General features: G+C 65.6%; 12 protein-coding genes across 12 annotated transcripts; 5 read left to right on the forward strand and 7 right to left on the reverse strand.

Moving 5' to 3' along the window:
• Window positions 1-71: 71 nt before the first annotated feature.
• Window positions 72-884, forward strand: MICPUN_60166 (predicted protein; the record flags this gene model as incomplete). Its single annotated transcript, XM_002503602.1, has 1 exon — window positions 72-884. One exon carries the CDS (start codon window positions 72-74, stop codon window positions 882-884), a length of 813 nt encoding a protein of 270 aa, XP_002503648.1.
• A 331-nt stretch (window positions 885-1,215) lies between these two features.
• On the reverse strand, window positions 1,216-1,764 carry MICPUN_72121 (predicted protein; the record flags this gene model as incomplete). Its single annotated transcript, XM_002503944.1, has 1 exon — window positions 1,216-1,764. A coding segment is annotated over one exon (549 nt), but the record flags the coding sequence as incomplete, so codon positions are not given.
• A 129-nt stretch (window positions 1,765-1,893) lies between these two features.
• On the reverse strand, window positions 1,894-2,415 carry MICPUN_51032 (predicted protein). Its single transcript, XM_002503945.1, has 2 exons — window positions 2,363-2,415; window positions 1,894-2,189 (listed from the first exon to the last, which is right to left on the reverse strand). The coding sequence occupies exons 1-2, from the start codon at window positions 2,380-2,382 to the stop codon at window positions 1,991-1,993; spliced, it is 219 nt and encodes a 72-aa protein (XP_002503991.1). The 5' UTR covers window positions 2,383-2,415; the 3' UTR covers window positions 1,894-1,990.
• A 635-nt stretch (window positions 2,416-3,050) lies between these two features.
• Window positions 3,051-4,093, forward strand: MICPUN_91276 (predicted protein). Its single transcript, XM_002503603.1, has one exon. It carries the CDS (start codon window positions 3,069-3,071, stop codon window positions 4,041-4,043), a length of 975 nt encoding a protein of 324 aa, XP_002503649.1. The 5' UTR covers window positions 3,051-3,068; the 3' UTR covers window positions 4,044-4,093.
• On the reverse strand, window positions 4,094-6,646 carry MICPUN_60170 (predicted protein; the record flags this gene model as incomplete). The annotated part of the gene is made up of 2 exons (XM_002503946.1): window positions 4,094-6,224; window positions 6,380-6,646. 2 exons carry the CDS (start codon window positions 6,644-6,646, stop codon window positions 4,167-4,169), a joined length of 2,325 nt encoding a protein of 774 aa, XP_002503992.1. The 3' UTR covers window positions 4,094-4,166.
• A 532-nt stretch (window positions 6,647-7,178) lies between these two features.
• MICPUN_60171 (predicted protein) lies at window positions 7,179-12,171 on the forward strand (the record flags this gene model as incomplete). The annotated part of the gene is made up of 3 exons (XM_002503604.1): window positions 7,179-7,376; window positions 7,487-7,551; window positions 7,701-12,171. 3 exons carry the CDS (start codon window positions 7,179-7,181, stop codon window positions 12,169-12,171), a joined length of 4,734 nt encoding a protein of 1,577 aa, XP_002503650.1.
• A 162-nt stretch (window positions 12,172-12,333) lies between these two features.
• On the reverse strand, window positions 12,334-12,749 carry MICPUN_60172 (predicted protein; the record flags this gene model as incomplete). The annotated part of the gene is made up of 2 exons (XM_002503947.1): window positions 12,334-12,582; window positions 12,699-12,749. The coding sequence occupies 2 exons, from the start codon at window positions 12,747-12,749 to the stop codon at window positions 12,334-12,336; spliced, it is 300 nt and encodes a 99-aa protein (XP_002503993.1).
• Window positions 12,750-12,938: 189 nt separating this feature from the next.
• Window positions 12,939-14,781, reverse strand: MICPUN_105855 (bardet-biedl syndrome 8). The gene is made up of 3 exons (XM_002503948.1): window positions 14,642-14,781; window positions 14,474-14,545; window positions 12,939-14,345 (listed from the first exon to the last, which is right to left on the reverse strand). The coding sequence occupies exons 1-3, from the start codon at window positions 14,777-14,779 to the stop codon at window positions 13,011-13,013; spliced, it is 1,545 nt and encodes a 514-aa protein (XP_002503994.1). The 5' UTR covers window positions 14,780-14,781; the 3' UTR covers window positions 12,939-13,010.
• A 135-nt stretch (window positions 14,782-14,916) lies between these two features.
• On the forward strand, window positions 14,917-16,242 carry MICPUN_60174 (ribosomal protein L27; the record flags this gene model as incomplete). The annotated part of the gene is made up of 2 exons (XM_002503605.1): window positions 14,917-14,992; window positions 15,176-16,242. 2 exons carry the CDS (start codon window positions 14,917-14,919, stop codon window positions 15,568-15,570), a joined length of 471 nt encoding a protein of 156 aa, XP_002503651.1.
• MICPUN_60176 (predicted protein) lies at window positions 16,137-25,174 on the reverse strand (the record flags this gene model as incomplete). Its single annotated transcript, XM_002503949.1, has 2 exons — window positions 16,137-24,660; window positions 24,807-25,174. 2 exons carry the CDS (start codon window positions 25,172-25,174, stop codon window positions 16,263-16,265), a joined length of 8,766 nt encoding a protein of 2,921 aa, XP_002503995.1. The 3' UTR covers window positions 16,137-16,262.
• Window positions 25,175-25,515: 341 nt separating this feature from the next.
• On the forward strand, window positions 25,516-26,376 carry MICPUN_60177 (predicted protein; the record flags this gene model as incomplete). The annotated part of the gene is made up of 1 exon (XM_002503606.1): window positions 25,516-26,376. One exon carries the CDS (start codon window positions 25,516-25,518, stop codon window positions 26,374-26,376), a length of 861 nt encoding a protein of 286 aa, XP_002503652.1.
• Window positions 26,377-26,417: 41 nt separating this feature from the next.
• Window positions 26,418-27,089, reverse strand: MICPUN_108636 (predicted protein). The gene has a single exon (XM_002503950.1). It carries the CDS (start codon window positions 27,011-27,013, stop codon window positions 26,447-26,449), a length of 567 nt encoding a protein of 188 aa, XP_002503996.1. The 5' UTR covers window positions 27,014-27,089; the 3' UTR covers window positions 26,418-26,446.
• Between the last annotated feature and the right edge of the window lie 3 nt (window positions 27,090-27,092).

Below are 27,092 nucleotides of genomic sequence, written 5' to 3' on the forward strand. Positions count from 1 at the left end.
CAGGCTCCAAAACATGCGTTTCTTCCGAGCGAGAAGCCCTGACGTCAGTCAAAACCTCGGGCACCGGGACGATGGAGCCGGTCGTGCTGGATCTGCCCGATGAGTACAAGTCGTCGCGCGAGAACACCCCGTTCGTGGTCGTCGTCGGGTGGGTCGGCGCTAAGGACAGGAACGTGAAGAAATACACAGACGAGCTCCGAGCCATGGGTTGCGTCACGCTCCGCAGCATCCAAGGCACGTGGGACTGCTTCTCGCCGTTCGCATCCGGTCGTCGCAAGTTCGCGAGGAGGTTGCTCACGAAGGCTCGCGAAGCACGAGCCGAGTTGGGCATGTCAAAGTCCCCGCTGTACCTGATGTTCATGTCCAACGGCGGATGCTGGTCGCACGCGACGATGACGCAGTGCGGTATGCTGGAGCCCGGGGGAGAGTTCGAGGACCTGGGCCCTCACCTGAAAGGAAGGGTGTTCGACAGTTCGCCCGCCAAGATGACCCTGAGGAACGGCCCGAAGGTCGTCTGCGTTTCGATGGGCGTGCGCAACACGGCGGCCCGAGCCGTCGTGCACGCGCTGTTCTACGTCTACGGGGTCGTGGCTTTCCTTCTCGTCGTCGCGGCGACGGGGTCGACGACCATGCACATTGACGAGTTTTGGAGAACCTGCGCATCGGCGCCTCGAACGTGCAGGGAGCTCTACCTCTACAGCGACGCCGACGAGATTACCGACCCGCGGCCGCTGAGCGAGCTCATAGCCGCGAGGAAATGCACGGGGAGTTCCGAGGAGGGGTGCGACATCGTCGAGGTGCGGTGGAAAGATTCGAGGCACTGCGCGCACCTCGTCGACGAGCGGGACGAGTACCTCGACGCGCTTCGCGGGTTCATCGTCTAAGACTTACCTAGTCGCTTAGTCTAGCTAATGGTAGCCGGTGTCGGGAGAAGACGTCGATTGCATCGCCGTCCCATTCTCACACGTTGGAGTCCGTGGTGTTCGATGCTCCCCCTCCGAGCTTCCGTCCGACCCCCGCGAACGCCCCGCGCGATCCCCCCCCGGCTCCCGCGGGCGTCATCGCGATGAGCGTCGACCGGAGCCAACGCGCCGCCGGAAAGTCGGTCAGGTCCGTCGTCGCGTCCAGGCTCGTCGCGACCGCCGTCGCCGTCGCGAGCGCCAGCGCCCCGGTCCACCACCAGTTCATCCACGCGAACGCCCCCCACGCCACCGCGTATCCCACGACTATTCCCGCGAGGTGCCCCACGAATGACGCTTGCGGCACGACGACGGATGTGAAGATGAGCGATCCGAACGGCGCGAGGTTCACGGGGAGTTGGATGTAACCCAGCAGGCTGAGGCTGGACGTGGGCTGCCGCACCGACAGCACGGTCATCCAACCGAAGACCACGCACGAGTACCCGACCGCGGTGACGCGCTCGTATCGCTCGTGGCCCATCCGAACCAGAACGTGATAGGAAAGGATGACCAGCGCCATGGTGCCCACGAGCATCACCAGCGTGTACCGCACGTACCAGCCGCTGCCCCACCCCTCGCCCCTGCCCCGCATCTGCTCCACCACCCCGAGGCTCCAAAGGCTTGACATGTTGAACAGCAGGTGCAAAGGGGAGATGTGCGAGAAGGAGGCGGTGAGACAGCGCCAGTACTCCCGGTCGCGAACAACCTTCGCGTAACTCACGCCCACCTCCTCGTAACCGAGGCCTTTGCTGTTGAGGAAATACCACACCCCGCTGCACAGAGCGATCACGAGGGAGGTGATTGGACGCTCCCACGCGTCGAGGAGGATGGGCCGACCCATGACACGCGGCCAGCGCGCGCCGCGGAGTGCCTCAGCGAGGGGCGAGAGAAAACTACCTACCTGGAAACTGAGGCCCGGAGCATACAAGTACTGTACGGAAAAAATACACTCTCTGTTGGAGAAAGGAAGCTACGTCTAAGGAGGCCTAGGTGCCGGAGCCGAGGGCTAATCCCTCTTCACCGGTGCCCGGTTAGTAGCGGTGTGACTGCTTCTCGTTCTCCTTGTAGTTGACCGCGTACTGATACACGCCAACCGTGGGGATGACGCCGAAGAAGAACGCATCGCCCCATCCACCGATCTTCTTGGCCATCACCTTGGGCCAGTCCTTGAAAAGACCGCCGAGCACCCCGGTCTTCATGGGGGAGACGGTGTAGACAACCTCGGAAAGCCTGCGTGGAACGAACGAGCGGAGATGGAGTCAGCGATCGAGCTCTCGGCGAGGCGCGCGCGCGGCACCCGAGCGGAAGGGGCGCGGAACCCTAAATTAAATTTTGTCCGTTCGCGGGGGGTTTCGCGCCGATCGCGCCGGGGTGGGATGTGAGTTCGGGGTCGGGGCGCGCACCTGACGGCGGAGCGACCCATGACTGCTGGGTTATTCCCTTCGACTCGAACGAGAACGAAGCGCGACGGCTCCTGCTGAGGACCGTGCTGCAGAGTGGAGAGGAATCCGGGTGGGGTCCAAACAAGGAAGGCCTCCGGTGAAGATTTTTACAGGCGGACCGCCCAGCCAATCAGATTGCCTCTGTGCCCGAGTCCGTTTTGGCGGGCAAAATTGTCCAGTTGTGAGAGAACTACGTCACCAACAACCTTCTTTTTTTGCGGCGAGGTGGAGAGATCGAGACCGGACCGCCCCATAATTTGCCGCGTATCGTCCACGTTGGACGTCGCGGAGGCTTCACTTAGGTGCCAAAACTCGCGACGCGGACGCCCAACGCGCGCTTAGGCTAGATCGAGCTGTGCGGGAAGGTGAAGGCGGTTCCGGAAGGGTTAGTTTTCTTTCGTGCATTGGGTTTTCGGGGGGGGCATTCTTTCGGGGCGAGATGGCTTCCGAGGACGATCAGACCACGAGGCGGCTCTCGGCGGAGATCGTGGGCCACGCTAGAGCTTTTCGGGAGAGCGTTGCGAGGAGTCCGCCGCGGCCGGTGAAGCTCCACGTCTCCTCCGACGACGAGGACGCCGATCTCAGGTCGCCGCTCGAGCACGACCAGAGGAGCACGGGCTCGACCGCGGGATCTTCGGGCTTGTGGAACCGAGACGACGACGAGCCGATGCTGCAGGACAACGAGGACAGGTTCTGCCTCTTCCCCATCAAAGAGCACGCGGTGTGGAAGATGTACAAGCAGGCGGAGGCGTCATTCTGGAGCGCGGAGGAGATCGACCTCTCCATGGACTACAAGGACTGGGTGACGCTGAACGACAACGAGCAGCACTTCATCTCGCACGTCCTCGCGTTCTTCGCGGCGTCTGACGGGATCGTGCTCGAGAACCTAGGCCTCCGGTTCATGAAGGACGTCCAGCTGCCGGAGGCTCGGGCGTTCTACGCGTTTCAGCTCGCCATCGAGAACATCCACTCGGAGACGTACGGGTTGCTCATCGACACCTACGTCAAGGACAGCGTGAAGAAGAGGCACCTGTTCAGGGCCATTCACAACGTGCCCACGGTGGCGCGCAAGGCGCAGTGGGCCCTCAAGTGGATCCAGTCCTCGGAGTGTTTCGCCGAGCGACTGGTGGCGTTCGCGTGCGTGGAGGGCATCTTCTTCTCCGGATCGTTTTGCGCAATCTTCTGGCTCAAGAAGCGCGGGCTCATGCGCGGGCTCACCTTCTCCAACGAGCTCATCTCCAGGGACGAGGGCCTCCACTGCGACTTCGCCTGCCTCCTCTACTCCATGCTCAAGCACCCTCTCGATCCCGCGCGGCTGCAGGAGATCGTCAAGGATGCGGTGGACATCGAGAAGGAGTTTGTGTGCGATGCTCTGTCGTGCGCGCTCGTGGGCATGAACGCGGATCTCATGTCCGAGTACATCGAGTTTGTCGCGGACCGCCTGATGACGCAGCTCGGCGTGGAGAAGGTGTGGAACACCCCCAACCCGTTCGAGTGGATGGAGATGATATCGCTCCAGGGCAAGGCGAACTTCTTCGAGCACCGGGTGGACCAGTATCAGAAGGCTAACGTGATGACCAGCGTGCAGGGCAAGTGCGACGGGTTTGAGAATTACGTCTTCAGGACAGACCTCGACTTCTAAATATAGTCCAACGGCGACGCTCTTCGTAATACGATTCGAAACGATTGTAGAACATACTCGTGATAGATTCATGACAAAGAATGTATTTCGCGTGCGGCTATTATGTTAGTGTATGTATCAGGTTTACGCCGCGCCGGCGTACTGCGCCTCCTTCTTGATGAGCTTACCGAGCTTCATCTGCGCGACGAGCGCCTGCATGGCGAAGAGACCGGCGACCCCGAACACGCCCTTGGCCTGGAGCAGCATACCGCTCACGTAGAGCACCACGCCCACGTTGCAGGCGGCGCACGCGACCATCATCTTCAGCATGAGACCCTGCATCACCTGCACCCGCTCGAGCGCGCGCTCAGCCTCGAGGGCGCGCACGCGAATCTTCAGCCTGCCGCGCTCAATCGCGCGCACGACGTCGGCGATCTCCTCGATGGCGTCCGGGCCCTTGAAGAGGTTGACGATCGCCTTGTTCTGGCGGTCGAAGCGGCGCTCCCAGTCGCGCTGGCGGGCGACAACCTGCGGGGGCAGCGCGCTGGGATTGTCGTCGATGAGGAGGTTACGGGCGTAAGGCGCGGAGATCTCGCCGATGTCGAACTTCTTGTTGAGGCTCTTGCCGATGCCGTCCAGGACGGAGAAGGCCCTGACGACGAAGGTGAGCTCGGCGGGGAACCTGAAGGGCTGGTCCTTGGACACGACCAGCAGATCCTCGCCGATGTTGCTGAGGATCTGCTTGCGACGCGCCTTCTTCTCCTCCTTCGTGCGCTTCTGCTTAAACTCAGCCTCGTACTCCTCCTTGTTCTCGGTCCTCTGCTTCTGCTGCTCCTCCACGCGGTTGTCGAACGAGCCCAAGAAAAAGTCCGCGGTGCGCTTCACGGCGGTCATGTCGCCGCCCTCCACCAGCACGCCCATCTTGCCGAGCGCCTTCACCGCGCTGTCCGAGTTCTTCTCAAAGACGGCGTAGAAGAGGTCGAGGAACCCGCTCCTAACCTTAGGATCGATGCGACCCATCATGCCGTAGTCGTAAATCACCAGTCGACCCTTACCCTCCGCGTCGCCCTTGTCGACGGCGACGTTGCCCGGGTGGGGATCCGCGTGGAAGAACCCGAACCTGAGCACCTGCATGAGGTAGGACTCCACGGCGAGGCGCGCCATGCGGTCGGGGTCCACGCCCATCTTCTGGATGGCCTCCAGGTCGTTAATCTTCGTGGCGGGGGCGTACTCCATGCACATGGTCCGCTTCCTGGTGTACTGGTCGTACACCCGCGGGACCTTGATCCAGTCGGTGCCCGCGAACTGCGCGGCAAAGTCCTTGGCGTTTTTGGCCTCGTTCTGGTAGTCGACCTCGTCGTAGAGGCATCGGGCGGTCTCGTCGAAGATGGCGACCCAGTCGCGGGCGGCGCCATCGGTCTTCGGATCCACCTTCTGGAGCCACTGCGCGATCACGCGGAGGTTCTTGAGGTCGATGTCGAAGATTTCCTTGAGGCCCGGGCGCTGCACCTTGACGATGACCTGCTCGCCGGTGGCCTTGAGCTTGGCGAGGTGCACCTGGCCGAGGGACGCCGCGGCGAGCGCCTCGTCCTGGAAGTCGGTGTACACCTCGTCGATGGGCTTACCGAGCTCCTCCTCGATGATCTGCTTGGCCATCGGGGTTGGGAACGGGGGCACGCGGTCCTGGAGCTTCTCCAGCTCGCGGATGAACGGCTTGGAGAGGACGTCGACGCGGGTGGAAAACTGCTGGCCGATCTTGATGAAGGTGGGGCCGAGGCGGAGGAGGCCGAGGCGGAGCCACTTGGCGAGGGCCTCGGTGCGCTCGAGCTTCTTGGCCTCGGTGAACCCGCCCTTGTAGGTGAACTTGAGGTTGAGCGCTACGCGGCGGAAGAGAAAGTTGAAGACGAAGCCCCAAATCTCGAGCGTGCGGACAAAGGTACCGACGGACTTGAGGCGGTCGAAGTTGAGCGGGGGCTCGGACACCGCCACCTTCTCCTCCTCGACCTCGACCTTCTTCTTCTCGGCCTTCTTGGGGGCCTGCGCGACGGCCACGGCGGCGGTCTTGGCGGGCGCGGCGGCACCGACGGCGGCAGCCTCCATCTTGCTCGCCGCGACGCCGTTCTTCTCCCCAACGGGAGCGACGGGCTCGTCGGCGACGGCCTCCTCGAGCTTGCTCAGCATCTCGGTCTTGCAAGCCTCATCCTGCGATGGTTAACGGAAAGGGTGAGAAACGGTGAGCGAAATGTCCGAAGCACGCGCGCGGGTAGCGCGCGGGGGAAGGGGGCGGGGCGGCGTTCGACGACAAAATTGGCGAGCGCCAAGTGGCGCCCGATCGAAGGCACCGCAAGGGCACGCACCGAGAGGCACTCCTCGATCTCGACGACGTCGAGCGGGGCGTCCTTGCTGGAGTCCTTGTCCTTGGTCACGACGTTGCGCGCGCGCACGGAGCCGCGGCGGGTCATGCCGAGGAGGCTCCCAGGGCGCGCGGAGACGCCCGGGCACGGGACGGCGACGGGACGGCGATGGGGCCCCGACGCCGAGGCCCTGACGGTGGCGGTGCGCCTGGCGTGAGCCACGGGGCGCACCGCGGAGGCGGCGAGACCGAACGAGACGGCACTAGCCATGAGCGACGTTGATACTCGACGCTGCGGGGCGGCGAGATGAGCGACGCGCGCGTGTTATCCTGTCCGCGCGGGGCGTCACCCCTCCTCATTTATCCAATTGCCCTCTCGTGGCTGAGAGCGCCCCAGAGATCTCCTCGATTTCGTCGACGTCATCTTCGCGGCTCTCCATATGGCTCGCAGTCACGGAATCGGTCCTGAAAAGGGAAAATATCTCAGGGAACCCTGGTCTACCAGCAGGAAACGAAGGGTGACGAACCCTCATGAATTTCGTTTTTGCCAGCATGGCCAGCGGCTGCCTTTTTTGGACCCTTTTTTTTGGGGGAGTCGTGGCTTTTTGGGCGAGGGAGGCCGCCACGCCAGACCTCGCCCTCGCGCGCGCGACGGCAGGCGCGGCGACTTGCGACGCGGAAGGGGTGACGGACCGCGGTAGATCCATCCGGTGGGTTCAACCATCCCGGGCGCTCGACCCCGTGCACTTACGCCACTCGGCAACCCCCCCAGCTTTAGCACCCCCCACAGCTGTGTCTTCTCTATGACGGCGTCGACCCCCGAGCTCGCGGGGTCGGGCACGCTCCTCGACGCGCTCCGCAGGCACGCGCTGAAAGGTTCACCCGCGGCGCAGTCGCTGCGCGCGAAGCTCGGCGAGACCCGCCGCGATGAGAAGCTCGAACGGCGGGAGCTCCTCGCCACGGCCGTGGGAGTCCACGCGGTTTTCAAGAGCCTGCGCACGGTGAGGCGCCTCCCAAGACTCGCCTTTACCCTCGCGCACGCCGCTTTCCGGGCTGGCATCGCGACTCCTGACACCACACGCGCGTCAACGTCCCCCCGCAGGAGCTCCAGGACCGCAGCCGCGGCGACTCCACCCTCCTCTCGAGCCTCCTCCACGCGCTGAAGGAGGGCTACAAGTAAGCCCCCCGAGTTTTCCCGCCCACGCCCCCGTTCGAATTCCTCCTCCAAGGATTGGCCCTCGCGACGCCACGACTCTTCACTTTCGCCCCCCGTTTGAGCATCGTGACTGAAACCTCGCGACTTGATCCTCGCAAAACCTTCGAAGGGTCAACCTGTTTAAAAATTACAAGTCCAACGAAGGCTCGCCCGCCCAGGACGTCTACTCCGTCTTCAAGGCTCTCTCTGAGCACGTCATCGACGCCCTCAAGTCCGATAACCTCACCCCCGCGGATGACCTCGCGTTCTCGGCGCTGAACGTCACGGTCCGCGACATGATCCAGTCCCACGACGCCAAGGGTAACCCCTTCGTCGACAAGCTCGGCGCCCTGCTCCTCCCCGAGCTCCTCGACGCGGCGCTGTGCCCGGACATGCCATCGGCTCGCCGCAGGGAACTCCTGGACGTCGCGGCGGCGCTCGTCGTCGACCCCAGGCGCGGCGCCAAGTGCGCGGTCGAGCTCACGAAGCTCCTAAAGTCCGACGGCTACGCGGCTCCCGCGGTGGCTGACGCCGTCGCTGAGCTCGCGCACCTCGACGATTCCCTCGCCGCGTTCGTCTCCCTGATGTACACATCGCGGGACTTCGCGTGCCAGGCGCGCGTCGCCTCGATGCTCTCCACGCTCGTCGCGAGGGCCGGGCTCGACGAGGGCGACGCGGGGCGCGCGTTCGAGTCCGTGGATAAGGGCGGGTTCGCTCGGCTCGTCCTCGCGGCGCGGCGAGTTGAATCCCCCGTCGCGTTTGCTCGCGACGTCTGCTCGTTCGTTCGCGCGTTCAACGCCGCAAAGGGGCGCGAGGCGACCGGCGTGACGATGACGGCGGCGACGACGACGCGCGTGATGGTCGGCCGCGCGCGGTTGGAGTGCCCCGCGGTCGCGTTCAACGGCGACGAGGGCTTCTGCCTCGTCGCGGCCCTCGGGGGGGACGACCCGAACGGGGAAACGCCCGTCACGTTCGCGTACGGCGAGTGCGTCCGCGTCGCGAGGCTCGCGGCGGACGGGGTCATGACGTGCGGGGTTCACCGCGCGCCCGTCGGGTGGGAGCGGTCGGTTCACGGGGTCGACTCGCGCGACGATGGATGGATCAAGGTTGAATTTTCAGCCGCCGATGTACCCGACGTGAAGCGCTCGCTCGCGACCGCCGCCGCATCCCATCCGTCCGTGTTCAAAGACGCGGCGGCGACGGGCACATCGCGTCCGGCGTGCTCGAAGGACTCGGGGTTCACGATGAGCGACGCCGGGAAGTCCCCGCTCGCCGCGCTCAAGCGGGCGGTGCCGACGATCAAGACCCGCGGGCTGAACGATTGCCACCCGGGATCCCTCCCGGCGACCGACAAATCCCGCGACTCGGACCTGAACCCGAGCAAGGAGCCGCTCCCGGCAAATTTGCCTAAAGCCGTGGTCCAGCCCGCGATCGTGTCCCTGGCTAAGGCCAACTTTGAGCCCTTCATGCTGAGCCCGGGGCCCAAGCCGGACCTCTCAGAATTTGACGTGAGCCCGGTGCCCTCCCCCCGCGCCTCGCTCAAGGTTCCGGCGACGCAGTCCAAGACCCCGTCGATGTCTCCGGACCTGTCCCCGCGCGCGATCATGGCAGCAGCGGCGGACGCCGAGACGGAGGCGCCGACGGAGTGCTTCTCCCAGGAGGAGGCGGTGCCCGAGACCCAGCCAGAGCCGGGGCCCGCACCGGAGCCCACGCTTCGGCCAATGTCGCAGCCCACGGCGGCGCCCACGTCCCAGCACAAGCCCCTCGGCACCCTCCTCGCGGAACCCCCGACGCTCTCGTCTGGCCGTCCCGAGAAGCTCGTCGACGGGCTCGCCGCGCTGTTGGCCGAGCCGAGCCTGAAGGCAGCAGAGCCCGAGCCCGAGCCCGAGCCCGAGCCCGATCCCACCGTCGACACCAAGGTCAAGGTCAGGCCCAAGGCCAAGACCCCGGCGCCAGGGTTCAAACTCTCGCGGGGTAAGACCATCATTAACCCTCAGAACGAGCCAAAGGAGCCCCGAATACCCAAGGAGGCGATCCAGATCTCGGTCAGGACCAGAACCCCGTCCCCTCCCCGCGCTCGCGTCACCCGCGCGTCCAACCGCAGCGGCAAGCCCGCCGCCGCCGCCGCCGGCGAGCTCACGAAGAACGCCGGGAGGTCCAAGGCTTCAAAGGGGAAGAACGTCGACTCAGACTCGGAGGCGGACTCCGATTTTGAGCCTGAGCCCGAGCCGGTGCCGAAGAAGCCCGCGGCCAAGTCAAAGCCCGCGGCCAAGTCCAAGCCCGCGGCCAAGTCAAAGCCCGCGGCTAAGTCCAAGCCCGCGGCCAAGCCCAAGCCCGCGGCTAAGCCCAGGGCCAGAAGCCCCCTCGCCGCGGCAAAACCCAAGAAAGTCACTGGCGGAAAGAGGAAAAAGGCCGCCGACGCGGATGACGACGACGAGAGGGACTACCTCACAGTTGACCCGGCGATGCTGGACGCCTCCACCCCGCCCGTGATGACCCAGCCAACCGGCGGCGTGAACTTTGCCGACTTTAAGCGATCCAACCTGGACGACTTCACCCTCGTCGAGGAGACCCAGTCGCAGATGGAACCCCCCTCCATGATCGGATGGCAGGAGGTCCTCGAGCGGAAGCGCGCTCGCTCCCCGGGGATGTCGCCGTTTCGCAGCATGCTCCGCAAGCGCGCTTTGCAGAAAGCCCCGCATGCGCCGAAAAAGGGCTACGGCGCCCTTCCCGTGGTTCGTTCCGACGCGGTCGCGGTCGTCGCCACGGCGGCAGCCGCCGAGCCCGCTCGCGCTCCCGTCGTCGAGAACTGGTACGATCGGCCCAAGACCCCCGCCGCGGACAAAGAGCTGTCCAAGGACTTTGTCACCCCCACCGCCGGGCAGTTCAGGCTCGGCCGCGGCGGCGGTAAGAAGGTCCCGGACACCGCCTTCGACGCCCCCGCCAAGACTCCCCTCGGCTCCAGGTTCGGGAAAGGCGCCGCCGCGAAGACTCACGCGTCGAAACCCGAGGCGGCGCCCGAGAAACCCGAGGCGCCCGGGCACCCGGAGGCGATCCAAACCGCCGAGCGTACCGAGCCGTTCCCCTCGCCCCCGCCCGCCAAGCGCGCCAAGCGTGCAAAGGCCGCAAAGGCCGCCAAGACCGCCGAGGCCGCCGCCGCCGCCGCCGAGAAGACGGCCGAGGCCGAGAGGGCGGCTAAGGACGCGGCGGCCGAGAAGGCTCACGCGGATGGCGTGCGGTGGGCGGACATCGACGCCGAGCCCGTGGTCGAGGACGATTCGTACGGCGAGGAGGGCGGCTTCGGGTTGCCCGCGGACGAACCGACGATCCGAACAACCGACGACCCGGTCGCGATGATCGCGGCGGTGGATGAGGAAGATCCCCCCGCGGAGCGGCTCTCCCGCTCGCCCAGCCCCGCGCGACGGACCAAAGCCGCGAAGAAACCCGCCGCCGCCGTCGCCGCGGTCGACGAGGAGGCTGCGTTGTTCGCCGCCGCCGAGACCTACGCCGCCGAGGACCTTCCCACCCTCCGCAAGATGGGCAAGTCCGATCCCAGGTCCGCACGAATCGCCGTCATCGTCGAGGCGCGCCTCGTTCGCGAGAAGGCGGCGGCGAAGACCGCCGCGGCTGAGGCTGCGAAGAAGAAGACCTCGTCGAAGAGGCGCGCCGCCGAGGACGACGGCGGGCCGAGGAAGAAGACCAAGGCGCCGCGCCCCTCATCCCCCGCCCGTTCCCCCGCCGCCGCACCTACACCCAGCCCCCCCACGCACGGGGACGAGTCCACCCTGCGCATGTCCTCCGGCGACGACGACGACGAGTTTGACTTCTCCGACGGTCCGGCCCCGCCCGCGACGACGACGACGACGAAGAGAGGCGTCTCGTTCCCTCTCGCCAAGGTCAGCTCCCTCCCGACCGGGTCGAAAGAGCGGTTGAAAGAGCGCCGGCCCGGGTCGACCGGGTCGAAAGAGCGGCGGGCCGAGGGGTCCATGCCCAAGTCCGCTCGGCCGGTTTCGGTTTCCCCGATTGCGCCGACGACGACGTTACCCGGCGCCGCGCTCGTACCCGTCAAAGTAACCGGCGGCAGGGACAAGGAGGACATCGACGCCGTGTGCGCCGCGATGCACGCGCTGAAGCGTAACCGCGCGAGGGAGGTGGAGCTCAAGATCGCCCGAGTCGTGAAAGACCTTCAGGCGGAGACGCGGGCTCAGGCGCAGGCGCTCGCGGATGAAATCGCCGCCGCTCGGAAATGCCACGAGGACGCCGCTCGCGCTCGAGCCGAGAAATCAGCGGCGAGGTACGAGGCCATCGTCGCGGACGCGGACGCCGCGCTGGCGCGAATCAAGGCCGAGACCAAGCGCCGGATCCGCGCGTTCGAGGAGGCGCGGGAGGAGGACGATCGCGCGCGGGCCGAGCTGGCGGCGGCGGTGGCTCGGAGCGAGGAGGAGATGGGTCGCAAGGCTGGCGCGGTGAAGGACTCGGTGGCGAGGAAGAGCGCGAGGGCGGCGGCCAAGGTGAGCGAGCTGCAGAAGGAGCGGGACAGCGGGCTGGGTCTGAGGGACATGCTCATGACCCTCGTGCAGCAGCTGGGACCGAGCGAGTGAGCGGGATTCGACGGCGGAAACGACGGAATTCGACGGACGCAGCGGGAGCGAGAGACAAACGCACAGACGCACAGACGCACACACGCGCATCGACGTTTGTGACGCGAACTAAGATTCATCCTACTAAGATACACGCTAGATAGATCACGTCGTCCGCGTCGATCAGCAGTCGAGGTAGTTGGACGCCATCAGGAGCTCCAACGCGAGCTCCGGCGGTACTTTGAACTCGGGCACGGAATCCCTCGAGTCTGTGTACTGCAACTTGTAGTAGAAGTACTGGCACACCTTCTCCAAAATCTTGCCCGAGATCTCCGGGAAGGTGATCTTGTTGTCCCTACGCTCGCTGAAGCCGCCGGAAGACTGCATCATGCTCTTGATCATCTTCGACACGCACGCAGCCTCCTCGTCAACCTGGGGGGATGGGTAATCGGGGCGGTCAGCGAAAATTTCGGGGGCGATTTCGGGGGCGGTCGTTAGGTCCTCGCGCAGTTTTGGGAGGGTTTACGCGTCGGGGGTCGGGGACGCACCACGAACTCGAACCCATCCGCGCTGACTAGGGTGACGTATCCGTGACCCATCGCGCGGACTCTCTCACCGGTGCGCGTGATCTGTGTGCCAGTTCGGGAAACATGACGACGACTTTTCGGTGTGCTCCGAGGATTTCAGCGCAGTTTCGAGATGGCAATTTCGTTCTCTCGGGGGAATGTTAGTTTTTCACGTGCTCCGACGAGTGCGCACGCCTTGGAAACGAATCGGCTACGTAAACTGATGACCACCCGCGTAGATGCAAACGCCTCGTCCTAACTTATAACTACGCCACTAGTAGCTAGATATACAATCTACAGGAGGTTAAAGTGCTGCACGAGCTGCCGCCGAAGCTCGAGCGAGTCCTCGTGCTCCGGGAAGTTCTCCAGCGCCTTCTCAACCTTCTCAAACGCCCTCTGAAACTGCCCGAGTTTGAACGCTGTCAGCGCCGCGTTGTACAACGGCTCGTGCGCAAACTCCAGCAGCTCGTGCGCCGTCTGGAAGTTCGCGATCGCCTGGTCCACCTTCCCCGCCCTCAGGTCCAGCACCCCCATGTTGTTGAAACTCTCCGAGTGGTTGGCATCCACCGACACCGCAATCTTAAAAGCCTGTTCCGCCAGATTGAGGTCTCCGATGCCGATCGCAACCTGCCCGACGTTGAACCACACGTCCGCCATGTTGTCGTCGTCCGCCAGCTGCAGCGCGCGTTCGAAGCAGTGCAGCGTCATGTCGTACTGACTCGCGTAGAAGCAACACAAGCCGAGGTTGTTCCACAGCTCCGTGTTGTTCACCCCCATCATGAGCAGCCGCCTGTAGAAACGGAGGGCAATCTCGGGCTGGTCGGTGTAGAAGTGGTGCGCCCCCATGCACGCGATGGCCTCCACGTTCGTCGCGTCCCACTGCAGCACGTTCTTATACAGCGCCACCCCCGCCGCCATGTCGTTCAGCGCGTCGTGGATCCGAGCCTCGCCCAACAGCATGGACGTCTCTCCGGGAAACTGCGTCTGTCCCGCGCGGTACACGCGTATCGCGCTCGCGGGCTGGTCCAGCCGGATGTACACGTTCGCCAGCTGCAGCGTGGCGTCGATCGTGGGCATATCCGCGATTGAGCTCTTGAACTGTTTCTCCGCGTCGCGCAGCAAACCGAGCTGGTAGTATCCCTTCCCGAGCCGATGTTTCCACCACCAGTCGTCGAAACCCGCGTTGACGGTGGCCAACGACGCGAGCTCCACCGCCTTCTTCGGGTTACGGTCGTGATGGAGGATGTAATCGCAGAGGACCCGGGCCAAGGCGGGGCGCTGCGCGTATTTTCTCAGATCCAACTTGTCCACGTTGATGAACGGCCCACCGGGTTCCGCGAGCATGGACGCGGTTCCCAGGCGGACCAGGCGACCGGACGTGGTGACGGGGCGCGTCGTTCCCGGCCTGTTCCCCCGGAACGCGCCCTCCACCCCTCCCTTGTTCGTCATCGGCCGGGTGCTGGTTCCCGGCCGAAGGAAGCCGGTCGTGGGTCGGCCCGACGAAGTCGTCGGTCGGATGCCCTGGTTGGGCATGCCGGTCTGCGTGCGCGTGCCGGGACGGCGTAGGGATGTGCCCGGGCGGGGCATCGCCGCGGTGGCGTGCTCGTCCATGAGAACTTCGGCCACACCCTGCGTGCGACGCCGACGAGGGGGAGCGAGAGCGCGGTCAGCGAAAAGAAGACGTTGGGTTTGAAACGCGGGCGGAGGACCGCGGGGCGGTGCGGTGAGGGGACGGCCGGGCGCGGGAGTGGTCGCACCTCCTCCTCCAACTCCGTGTCGTCGATCCAGTTCTTGAGCGTCAGGCAACGCGTCTTGATGTACCACATTTGCTGCGGAAGGGAAGGATGGGCGGAGGGGAGGCGGTCAGACCAGCGGGGACACGGGGGATGAAAGTCAGCATCCCGAAAGGGCGGGGGGCGACGCACCTGATCGTACGGGTTCTTCTCCAGCGCCGCGTTGCAGTGCTCCAGGCACTCGTCCAAGTCATGCCGCTCCAGGGCCTTCATGGCGAGCCAGCATTTGCTGATCTCCCGGCTCGACGGGTCATCCTCGTCGTCAGCCATCGCGACCCCTGGCTCTGACGTGAGGGGCCTCTTTCGCCTTGGACGAACAAGAAATCATCCGCCGGGAAAAAGTCGTGGTGTCCCTTCTGCCCTCTGCGGGACCCCATTCGCTGCGACGCCCTCACGCGCGCAAGGACATGTTCGGCGGCCTTCGGTCTGTCGGTCGCTGCGCTTCGAACTCAACCTTCGGCGCTCTCCAGTCGCTGACCAACGGTGCGCGCGGATCTACGAGCGATCACCCCGCGGCGCCCCGAACCCCTCCCCGTCGCCCCGCACGCGGCCGCCGCTACCACCCCTGATATCGTTCGTGCGGGGACGCGATCACGAACGCCTCTGCGCTGACTGCGGACGAAGAGAGCCTGACCATCCGACGCTGCCCCCTCCCACAAACCCCAGGCCTTCCCGAGCTCGGCCAAACCTTGGGCCCCGCTTGCTCATCCATCTTCGTTCGCACCGCGACCAAGAAGCAGGGCGGATCGTCCAACAACGGCCGCGACTCCAACCCGAAGTTCCTCGGCATCAAGAAGTACGGCGGGGAGCACGTCATCCCGGGCAACATCATAGCGAGGCAGCGGGGCACCAAGTGGCACTGCGGCGCAAATTGCGGGATCGGCGTGGATCACACCGTCTACGCGCTCATCTCCGGCCGCGTCCACTTCACCGACGCCAAGAACCCTCACAAGCGAGGCAAGAAGGTGATCAACGTCGTACCGCACGAGCAGTGGCCGGAGGTGTTGGCGGCGGCGCAGGCGAGGAACGCGGCGAAGCGAGCCAAGAAGGAGGTCCAGTGAAGACAAGGGTCCCACCTGAGAAGAAGGGACGTGTTCGGTGATACGCGTCACGACAAAAGCCCGACATGAGCGGTTGGAACAATTTCCTCGCGACGATGGGCCTCGCGCCGTCGCAGGCTGAGTTGACAGAGGGCGTCGAGTTCTGGCACGGCGCCGAGCGCCAGGGCTGGCTCATGAAGCAGGGCGACGTCATCAAGACGTGGCGCCGGCGGTGGTTCGTGCTGAAGGACGGGAAGCTGTTCTGGTTCCTCTCCGAGCACGTCACGCCGGCGTCGCAAACCCGCGGGTGCATCGACGTCGGCAAGTGCCTGAGCGTCAAGGGCGCGGAGGACGCCATCAACCGAGCGTTTGGGTTTGAGCTCAGCACGAGGGGCGACACCAAGTACTTCATCGCGGACTCGGCCAAGGAGAAGGAGGAGTGGATCAACTCCTTGGGACGAGCAGTCGTTCGACACTCCAGGGCGCTTATCGACGACACCGAGGAGGATCCGTATTGATTCGCGGAGGCGCAAACGGGTCGTCCGCCTTCGTAAATGAGGGACACGAAATGTACAATACGTGAACACTTGGATGAATCGTTGGATTGTCATGTTACACCCGAGGGTCTGCGGACGCGTTTTCGTCGTCCGAACCCACCCATATCTATGTTGTACACATCGCGTGGTTTTTTTCGTCTTCGCCCACCCTCCTCCTCACAGTTGCTCGCCGCCGACGAGCTCCCTGCCTCGGTTGATGATGTAGTCAACCTCGTCGCTCGGATGCTGCGCCGCGCTGCTCGGCGTGGAGTCGCTGCGCTCCATCCCGATCGAGAGCTGCTGCGGAGCGCCGAACCTGTGCCTGTCGTCCTCCAGGCACTCGAGTCCCAGCAGCCAATCCTTCCGCTGCCGGCGCAGGCACTCCCTGGTCCAGTCCCTGTAACTCGTCTCCCTCGTCGCCGTGCGAACCAGCCACTTGCACACGACGTACCTGGAGCCGTACTTGGTTTCGCGCAACGCGGTGAGCTCGATGGCGCCGCTCGCCGCCATCGCGCCGCGCTTCGCGCCGCTCGTCTTTCCCGCGACGGCGTCGTAGGCGGCTTGCAGGTGCGGCGCATCCTTCTTCTCGCCGTCGGGGAACTGAACCTCCAAAGGGCCCTCCAGGCACAGGCGCACGCGTCGCTCCTGCGCCCAATCCTCCAACGCCATCAAACTCTCCATCAGCCGGAGGTACGCGTGCACGTTCTCCATGCAGTCCTCCTCCTCCATCTGACCCTGAATCTCGCGCGTGGCGACGTAGCTGGGCCACTCCCACCGCCAGCACACGTGCAGCAGCGCGCGGCGGATGGCTTCGTTCTCGCACGCCAGGTCCACCATGAGCTGCCACCACTGCGTGCTCCTGGTGAGGAGGAACCCCACGTGGCCAGTCGCGGAGTCGTCCCCGGTGTTTGGGTTGTGGTACATGATCCAGCCCTTGAACCCGCTGTTGGGAAAGGCGAACGGCGAGTCGGGCGCCGTCTTCGCCACCCCATTCGCCTCGTCCGAATCCTCCAGTAGGTCCCCCACCCGCTCCAACTCGGCGTACGTTTTCTTCGCCTCCTCCATCGCGACGACCGCCATGTCCATACGAACCTGCTCGCAATCGCACGCGCAGATCAGGTTGGAGAAGAGTTCGAACGCGGGTTTGTTCTCGGCGGCGTTCGAGGCGCAGCCGGCGCGATTGGGAGTAAAGTACACCATCGACACGTACTCCTTGACCAGGTCCAAAATCTCAAACCGCAGCAGCTGAAGCGCCTGCCCCGGGCCGAGCTTGCAGTACTCGTTGAGCACCTTGAAGTACTGCGCCGGGGAGGCGTACTTATCGCGGACGCGGAGCAGCTCGCGCACGTGCCGGGCCAAGAAACCCAACACCCGGTCGACAGCCTTGGACGTCTCGCTCGCCCCGCGCACGTGCGGCCCCTGCGCGCGTTCCTTATTCTCCGGATCGGAGAGGAGCGCCTCAGCGGAGGCTCCGCCGTCGGCGTGTCGCGTCGCGCACACCAGCGCGGAAGACACGATGGAGGCGAAGGTTCCCCTCGCGTCACCGCTCGGGCACCGCTGCAAAAACGCCGCGAGGTAGGTGGGCCTCGACCTGATCCAACCCAGGAACCATCGGCACGAAGCGGGCGATCGCTCCAGCAAGTTGGCGACTGTTCGTCTCCACGCGTGCAAACCCCGCTCGTCCCTCATGCTGCCGTGCGCGCGGAGGTAGACGTGGCACAGAAACTCGGTGGCGATGCGGATGGAGAGCACCGCGTGCTCGTCCTCCTCCTCCGGGGTCCGGACGCGTCGCGCGCCACCTCCGTTTTCCTCCATCGAATCCCTCTCGGCGCCCGAGCTCGGCTGGTTCACCGCCGCGCGAGGTCCGCCCCTTTCGCCCCTCCGCTGCGACTTGCGCGAAGCGCCCCCCCCGGAGTGCGCGGAATCCACGAGCCGCTGCATGAAGGCGAAGTACTCCCTGCTGAAGAGGTTACCGTTGAACACGAACTGCAGGTTCTGGGTCATCACGTGGCCGCGAATCTGCCGGGGCATATCCGGCGGCGACGCTATGCGCTCGACTCTTTGCGTCGAGGCGTCGCCAGCCGCGTCCCCCGTCGCGATCGCCGGCTTTCCAAACGCGGGAGTCGCCGTCCTGGACGGCGGCATCGACGCCATACGCTCTCCATCCGACGGTTTGACCCGCTCGTAGAAGAGCATGTACGCGCTGTTGGGCCTATCGTGCTCGGTCAACCTGCCGCTCTGCCGCGGAACGTGGTGGTGGTGCGCGGGTCCGTGCAAATCTCCCGACACGTCGTGGTCGGATCCCGTAAACTGCGACATGTTCACCGTGTACTTGCCCCCGAAGGTGTCCGCCTCGAGGTTGGCGACGTCGTACGGCTCCACGCGCTGGTCGTCGTACACGTGCCATCGCGCGCCGACGCCGTGCTCCGCCGCATTCGCACCGGGAGGCGCGCCTCGCTCGCGAATGTACGAGTAGTAGTGCCCCGCGAATGCCGTTCCAGAGTGCACGACGACCCCCACCAGCCTGTACCGGTAGTGGTCGGGCCCGAGGGGTAGCTCGGGGACGGGCGCGGTCGGGTCGGACTCCGCGGAGGCGTCGCGCTCGATACCCTCCACCGTGAACGGGCTCATGTCCAGCTCCATGGGGAATTCGAACCGCGACTTGATCTTGAGCCGCTGCATCGTCTCGTAGTCAAACTCGAATCGCTTCAGGTGGACCAGCAGGGTGTTGGGAAGCTTCTCGCCGCTGAAGCACGCGCGCTTCACCGCGTCCACCTTCTTGCCGCACTGCTCGCAGAACCACTGGTTGTCGGATTCCAACAGCTCGCCCTGGACGTACGACGCGAGGGACTCGACGAGGTCCCGTTTGTTTCGCACGTCGACGGAGACGTGAACGAAATCCTCGAGCCGCTCCGATCGGTGCTGCGGGCACTCGCGACACAGCATCTGGTTGACAAACTGGCCACCCATGACAGCCTCCATCGCTCCCTTCACGCCGCTGTTGGGCTTGGCCGCGTCCTTGTTGGGTCCGTCCGGATCCGCCGCGGCTAAGGACTTCTTAAACTCGGTGTCGACCATGTCCTGAAGCCGGCTGAAAAACTCGAGGCCGTCCTGGTGCTCCCGAACGTTGATGGGCTCGCCGTCGTAGTCTTTGAACGCGCGCCAGAAACCCCTGGGGGCGTAGAAATCGACGCGCGTGGCCGCCAGCGACGCGAGCATCATCTGAAACTGGTAAAACACGCTGTCTTTGCGTTCCTCCTCCGTCGCCGCGGTGGAGTCCACGCTGAGCACCGCGTCGCGCAGCTCGGGCACCATGTACAACTGCTGGAAGACGCTGTTCATGTAGCACGTGGCGCCCGCGTTTTTAAGGCCCACGTATCCACCCTGCGGCCGGTTGTTGTGGCTGGGGAGCATATCCCACTCGTTCACGTCCACGCCGCCGCGGTAGTGAAGCTCCATGAGAACGTCCGTCACCTCCACCATGTTTTCGGTGTCGTGCGAACAGAGATCGGCGAGGAGTCGAAACGCGGCGGACCTCGTCGCCGGCGAAGCGCACACCGGCGACAGGTGCTCGTCCAGCATCTCCACCTCCTCGCCGTTGAAGAAGTGCGACCCCGCGTTGAGCTCGGACGACTTGCCGCCCGAGGTGACGGGTCCTCCCGAGATGACGTCGCGGTCAGTCGCGACATCCGCGCTGAGCGTGTCGGCGTCGTCGTCCGACGCGACCGCGCCGTCGTCGCCGTCGTCGAGGTCGGGGAGTTCCTCGTCGTCCTGCTTGCGCTTAGAGCCCCGCGCCACTTTGCCGTTGGGTCGATCATCGCCGCCGTGGACGATGGGCGGGGGCATGCCAGCGAGCTTCAGCACCTCCGCGGACGGCCTGAGCATCGGGACAGCCTCCGGGAAGAGGCACCGGAAGAGGAGAACCTGCACGAGCCCGCGGCCGGCGGCTTTGGACCCGCGGCCAACCTTCTCCAGGCGCTCGATGAGCGTCCGTATGAGTATCAGCCGGGACTTCAGCATGGCCTCCGTCTCCTCCGTCGCCGGGGGCGTGACGCGCAGAGCCTCCACCTCCTCCTGTAACAGCTCCTCAATCGCCGACGCGTCGTCGTGAAACGACAGCATCTTGCACAGCAGCATGTGGTACTGCTCGCACTGCGACGGGTGCTCGATGGCGAGCGACCGCACGGACAGGAGCGCGGTGACCATCCCCGGGGACACCTCCTTCTCGTCCTCCTTGCCCCCGTCCTTCTTGTCTCCTTTGCCTCCGCGCACGGCGAGCTGATACAGCGCGTCTGCCGTGTTCAGACGAATCGCGTCGTGCGGCGATCGGATCAGCATGTCGCGCAGCATCGCCGGGAACACGGGCATGGCCATGACAGAATCCGCCGGGTGCGACGCACCGCTCGCGCACAGCTGCGTGCACGTCGCCAGGAGCGCGAGGGAGTCGCGAGACAGCCGCCAGTCGTCCCGGGTCAGGTCATCCTCGTCGTCCGACTCGCACTCCGGGTCCTCGCTCCGAGCGTCAGAATCCAACCTCGCGTCAGAATCCATCGCGTCTCGCGTCGCATCGTCGACGTCGGACCCCTTCTCGGATGGATCCCCGACCCTGATACCGGTGCCCATGATGTACGCGAGGTTGGCCAGCGCGGTGATGGCGTCCTTGGCGAGCCTTCTCCGCGAACCCGTCGCGTCGTCATCCGAAACCGTCATCCCCGGATCGTCGCCATCCGCCGCCATCCGCTCGTCCCTCTCCTCCCGCAGACCCATCGTCCCTATGGCGCCGCCCAAGGAACCCAGCGACTCGCTCGGCTCCGAATCAACGACGCTCTGACCGCGGAGTAAGATGCGGAGCAAGCTCAGCGCCGCGGTGCAGAGCGCCCGGCGCAGCGAAACGTCGCGCCACGCCGCCAGTCCCGCGCTCGCCAACTTAGCCGCAGACTCCGCCGCCGCGCCCGTGTCGTCGTCCTCGCCCGTGATTCCCGACGGCAGCGTCGTGAGGATATCCCTCGCGCAACCCAGCGCCAGGAACGAACCCCGAAGCGCCGCCACCGACGACGACGACGACGGACCCCCGGACATATCCCCGCACTTATCCCCGTCGTCACCGCCGGCGGCCCCGGGGCCCGGGACGTACCGCGACGGCGCGGATGAGAGCAAGCCGTCGAGCACCTGCAGCGCGTACACGAGCTCCGCGGGACCGAGGCCCAGGAGCTCCCTCAGGCGACCCCTCGCGTCCGCCGCGGTCGTCGCGGGGTCCGCCGCGGTCGCCTCCAGCAACCCCCGGAGCTCGTTCCGGATGCTGTCTCGGGTGGGTAGCATCTGAAGAATCACCTGCGCGTTTTCGCGGACTCTCGCGCTGCTCGATCGGTCCACGAGCTCGAGGAGGACGTCGTAGGCGCCGGGTTGCGACGCGAAGAGCGCGCGAGGCGAGTTGTTCGCCGGTGATGGGATATCGTCCGTCTTTCTCAACCCCAAGACGGCTTGAACCGTGAAGCTCTGGTCCTCCTCCGCGCCCGCGGCGGCGGGCAAAACCTCGTGGAGGAGCTTGTGGTCGTGCCTGAGCTCCTGCCCAAAGCAGAGCAGCCTGACGCGGTTGGGATCCGTCTCCGAGATCTCCCTCGCCACAGCCTCGCGCAGCGCGCGGACCGGGACGTTCGAGTGCACCTCAACCGTGACCTTATCGTGCTGGCCCGTTCTGGCCACAGCGTGCATCAATATCACCTCCATCTTCACCGCGAAGCCCGGGTACGATCCGCCGTGGGGTAAGGGCGCGCCGGGTGCGGCGGCGTACATATCCTCGCACTTTTCTATGAACGACGACGCGAGCAGCGTGAGTCTGTGGGCGCGTTGCTCGGCGGATGCCCGGTCGTCGCCCAGGAGTCCCGTCGCCGTCTCCTTGAGCCGATCAATCACCGCGGCGAGGAACTCTTCGCGCACCGCCACCGTCCCCTGCCACGTCTCCGCGTCGGCGCCCAGGTGCAGCCACATGAGGTGGTGAGCGGCATCCTCCCACGTATCCTCGTCGTCGCGTTCCGGGGCGTCGAGGAAGACGCGCCACAGCTGGTCCACCCCGGCAAAGTTATGGTCGCGGATGCGAAGGTCGTGGACCGCCTTGCCGTGAACGAGCAGTCGAGCGGGCACGCCCGTGGCCTCCGGGCCGAGATCTGACGGGTCCACGCCCACGGGCAGGTCCCCGATGGAGTCGTCGTCGTCGACGTCGAGGGAGTTGTCGAGTTTCCCCTCATCCGCGGCGCACTGCAAAAAATACGATCGCAGGAGCTCGTACCCCTGCTTCCGCATCCGCGCCGCGGGCTCGTTGACCAGGCGCGTCTCCAAAATCGTCCGGACAGTCTCCGGCGACACGCTGCAGGGCTTACCACCAACCACCAGCATCTTGGTGATCCAGATCCTGCCGTAATCGCTGAACCTCGCGGGCTTGACGCCCGGGTCGAGCGGTTCAGACACCGCGGCGCCCGGCGCGTCGACGAAAGCCGCCCAGAACCGAAGCGCCGTCTCGGGATCCACCTCGATGCACCCAGTCTTCAACACGAACATCAACGCCTCCATGAACGTCTTGAGGGTGTCCTGGTACCCGGTGCGGTGCGCGCCGGGCTGACCGGAGGGCGGCGCGGGCTGCGCGCGATCGAAACCCTCGGACCACGCGTGCGCTTGAAATTCCTCAAACCGGCTCGTCAGGAGCTCCAGCAGGTCCTCCCCCGCGATCAGCCGCTCGATCCACAGCCGACGAATCTCCTTGTAGTCCTGATCGTCGGGCGAGACGGTGATCTGCTGCTGCCGCTCCTGCAATCGACGCCTGCGGGCCTTCTTGCCCTTGACCCCGTCGGTGTCGTCCGACCCGAGCAAGTCCTCTGCCGCCTCCGGCGACTCCAGCTGCACAATCTTGATGACGAGGCGCAGCGAAACCGCGAGATCCGCGCGGCGCTCGCGAATGTCCCCAACGACCCGCGCCATCCACTGCGACTTGGACGCGCGTTCCATGCGGTCGTAGTGGCCCAACACCCTGGTGAACGCGGCGACCATCTCGGCGCCGCCCGCGTCGTGGGTCATCCGCCACAGGAGCTCGAGCAGGCGCTCCGCCATGACCCCCTTGCCGTCACTTCCGGCGAGCTTCTGGACAGTCTCCAGAATTTTACCGCAGTCCGCGAGCGCGTCGTGGCCGGCGCCCTCGAAGAGGGTGAACAGGTAGTCCAGCTGTTCATCCGAGAATTTCCACGCGAGCGACGCGAGGAGGTCTAGCACGTTGTTCTTGACCTCCTCGAAGGTGTCCTGCTTCTGGGTAATCGCCCAAAGCTCGTCGATGTGCGCCTTGGTCATGGCGTCCTCCTCGAGCAGGAACCTCAGGACGGCGGCCACTTGGTCCACGTACTGCTTATGGTGCAGGTACGTCGGGCGGAGGATGTGGGGCAGAACCTTCTTCGCCTCCATCCAAGCCACGATACCCTTGAGCTGCTCCTTGGACTCGTGATTGTCGCGCGTCTTAGCCGCCTCCTGCAGCGATCGCTTAATCTCGCGCAGCGCCTCGAGCTGCATGTTAAACGTGGGAACCTTCAGCATCGCCTCTATCATCGCCTGGTGCACCTCCGACACCAGCCGCGCAGCCATGTCCCGAGCGGGTTTACCCCCTTCCTCCTTGAGCGCGTGCGCCAGAATCTCCTCCAGGTGCCGGAGCACCTTGGACAGGTGCATGTACCGCTCGTCGCGTTCGCCGCTGTTGGCGCCCACGAGCTGGGGGTCCGCGGTGCGAACGATGCGCAGCATATGGTTCAGGCACCGATTCGCCTGCTCCGCGAACTCGCGGCGAAGGCTGCCGATCATGGTCCTCGCCGCGAGCTTCGCGGGCCGAGCCGCGTGCTCCAGCATCGCGAGCGAAATCGGCCCGGGGTCGCCCAGCAGACCCAGGATCCCCTCCCATCCCCCGTGATGGCCGAAGCAGTTGGCGATCTGATCCAGCCACGTGTCAATCTCCACGTCGCGACGATCCGGCCGGGGATCGTCGTACCCGCGCGGATCGACGAAGGGGTTTCCGGTTGTTCCGGAGCTCTCGCCGGGAAACCGCACGGGCACGGCGGGGGCGTCGTCCTCGTCGCTCACGTGGATCACCCCGTCGTCGTCCTTCCTGCCAAAGTACGACTGGAACTTGTTCGTGCCGTACACCGACCGTTCCTTGCTCGCATCGGCGTCCATGAGGGTTCGGGCCTCCGCCTGGGTGACGGCGATCGGCGCGGTGAACGCGCGCTCGAGCGGCTCGAGCTGGTTCGGGATTCGGTCAAACCGGTGCTTCTTATGGTACTCGCTGTCCCTATCGAGCGCCCACGCGAGGGCGTCGAGGAGGTGGCACATGTCGACCTCGTTCTCCTCCCACTGCTCGTGCGCGCCGGGGCCGGAGAAGTAGTGCGCCTGGTGCAGCTTGACGGCGACGAGGTGCGCCAGGCGCATCGACGCCGTGAGGATGTTCGCGTGGATGTCCTGCGGCCATCGGCGAAGGTCGTCGTACGTGAGGCACCGCTCGAACGAGTTCGGGACGAGGTCGCGGTACAGCTTCCGGATGTGTTCGCTGCGGAGTGAGGGCGCGACGGGGGATGGGGAGATCAGCGACGGGTCCGATCGGAGGACAGGAGCGAGAGGAGGAGTTCGGATGTATCAAAGGGGGGCATCCATCCGCGTTCAAAACGGGGGGTGGAAGGAGGGGCGCGCGCGTACCTCTTCTCGGCTTCGTCTTCATCCTCCGCGAGCTGCGCGCACGCCTTGAGCACCACGGCGAGCTGCGCGGGATAGACCGTCCAGTTGGGATTGCGGTTCAGACCTTCCGCGACCATGTAGTAGTCGTTGTGCGGAAAGTCCCGCGAGACGATCCGCTCGAGAGGGGCCCCGTCTCCCGCGCTGCTCGTCGGCGAAGCGTTGCGCCCTCGTTCACGCTCCAGGGCGGGTCCGTACGGTCCCATGTTGCCGTCGTCCCCTCCCGGAGTGGACTGGCTCGGATTGTTCGGGTCGAAGTCCCCGTCGTCGGTGTCCTCGCTCATGAACCCCCCGCTGTTGTCCAGGCGTTCGCCGCTCGAGGAGGACGCCATTTTTCGCTCTGAAGCGACGCGCACGGTAGGGTGACGGTCAGATCCGCCCCCCGGACACCTCCCGCGCCGGGTTCGCGCCCCGGGTTTGCCTCTCCGGTGACGTTTCTCGGATACTTCGGCTCTCTGCCGGTCTGTGTATGCGCCGGCGCGTCCCTCGGACCCAGCGCACGGCTCTGTGATACCCCGCCCCACCACCCACACAGGCCCCCCACTTTCACCCGCGCTTTTTCCAGCCGAGGTGTCGATTGTCGCTTGTTAGCCGAGGTGCTAGCAGTGACACCCCGCGCGAGGGGGGTCGCTCTCTTCTCCCATCGAGGCTGGTGATGGGGAACGATCGGGAGATGACGGTGGTCGAGAGGCAGGTGGCAGCGATGCTGCGGAAGCAGCGAGAGGAGCAGGATGAGCAGGCTGCGCTCTCCAGGCGGGCGGAGGAGCTGAGGAGCAGGGGCGAGCAGGCACTCAACGACAACGGCGACCTGGACGAGGATTCCGATTCGGAGCACGACGATCTCGAGCGGCGTGGTGCGACGGGAAGGGCGCGGCGCGAGTTCCGCGACCGCGGGATCGTCTTCGACTCGTCCACGGACGAGGTCACCGTCACGGTCCGCGCGATGACGGACCTGGAGCTCGGCATGGCCTTCGCGTGGATGCGTCGAGACCAGAGGCGGTACGAGGGCGCTACGAGCTTCTGGAGCAAAGCGGGGACGGGGATCCAGGAGTGTTTCGAGGAGGAGAGGTGCCCGGGGGATAAGGACGTGCACGCCGCGGTGGGCGCGTGGCCGAGGCTCACCGGCGCCTTCGTTCCGTTCCTCGGCCCCGCGCCGTTCGCGTTCGCCATGCTCAAAGACGACGGCCTCACTGTGGACACCATGGGCGTGAGGCAGGGGTTCCGGCGAATGGGACTCGGCCGGACGGTCGCTAGCGCGTTCATAGACAGGGCCAGGCGCGCCGCGAAGGTACGCGCGGGTCCGCCGCAGTGCATCATCGACGCCGTGCCCGACGCGGTCGCGTTCTGGCGCGCGATGGGCTTCTCCAATCGCGGCGGGGCGGATTCGCCGACGACGGCCGTGATGCGGAAGCTGTGCGGCGACGTCGCCATGTCGATGACGCTGCTGGAGGATCCCCCGACGCCGCGCGGGCACGAGTGGTGGTTCGAAAAGCCCGAGGAGGAGAAAGGGTACTGGTCCGACGACAGCTGGTGACGAGTCGATCGGACGTCGCGTTCATCGATGGAAGGCGCGCTGGTAGAATGAATCAATCGTCGAAGAAAAGTTAGTCCTTCGCCGGACGCCTGGATCGCGCCATCTCCGCCACCACTCGCACGGCCACATCCGCCACCCCCGGGGTCCTCGGCGCGACAACCTTCCCCTTCACGGCGCCCCACTTATTCGCCGCGGCCGCCGGCCTGTCCGCCGGGGTCGTCGTCGGACCCTCGCTCGCGCCGGCGCCCCGGCGTGAACGCGACAAACCCGAGACTGCGACCCGACCCGGTTCCGAGGAGTCATTCGTCGCCGGACCCGGTTCCTTCGCCGCCGCCGCCGTGGGAGGAGGGACCGAGGTGAGATGCGGAGCGGCGCGACCCCCGGGCCGGGACCGCGCAAACGCCAGGTTCGCCGGCGTTGGCGAGTCGACAAGCCCCGGGGAACCGACCCCGCGTTGGGACCGCGCCGGAACCGGGACCGTCCTCTTGTCATCGTCGTCGTCATCGTCGTCGCGTGTCGTCGTCCGCGAGCGAGCAAACACCACGGGCGACGCCGGCGTGGGTTCGACCGGCGCCGGCGCCGTCCGTCGCTCCGCCTCGTTCAATCGTCCGTCGTCCCCCCCGACGGGCGCCCTCATCTCCGGCGGATCCGCCGCGGGCTGCTTCGCCGCGGACGGCGGTGGGGTGCTCCCGACCGTCGTCGTCGCGGCGTTAGGT

The sequence above is a fragment of the Micromonas commoda genome, chromosome 7 (assembly GCF_000090985.2).
Source record: "Micromonas commoda chromosome 7, complete sequence".
Taxonomy (NCBI): domain Eukaryota; kingdom Viridiplantae; phylum Chlorophyta; class Mamiellophyceae; order Mamiellales; family Mamiellaceae; genus Micromonas; species Micromonas commoda.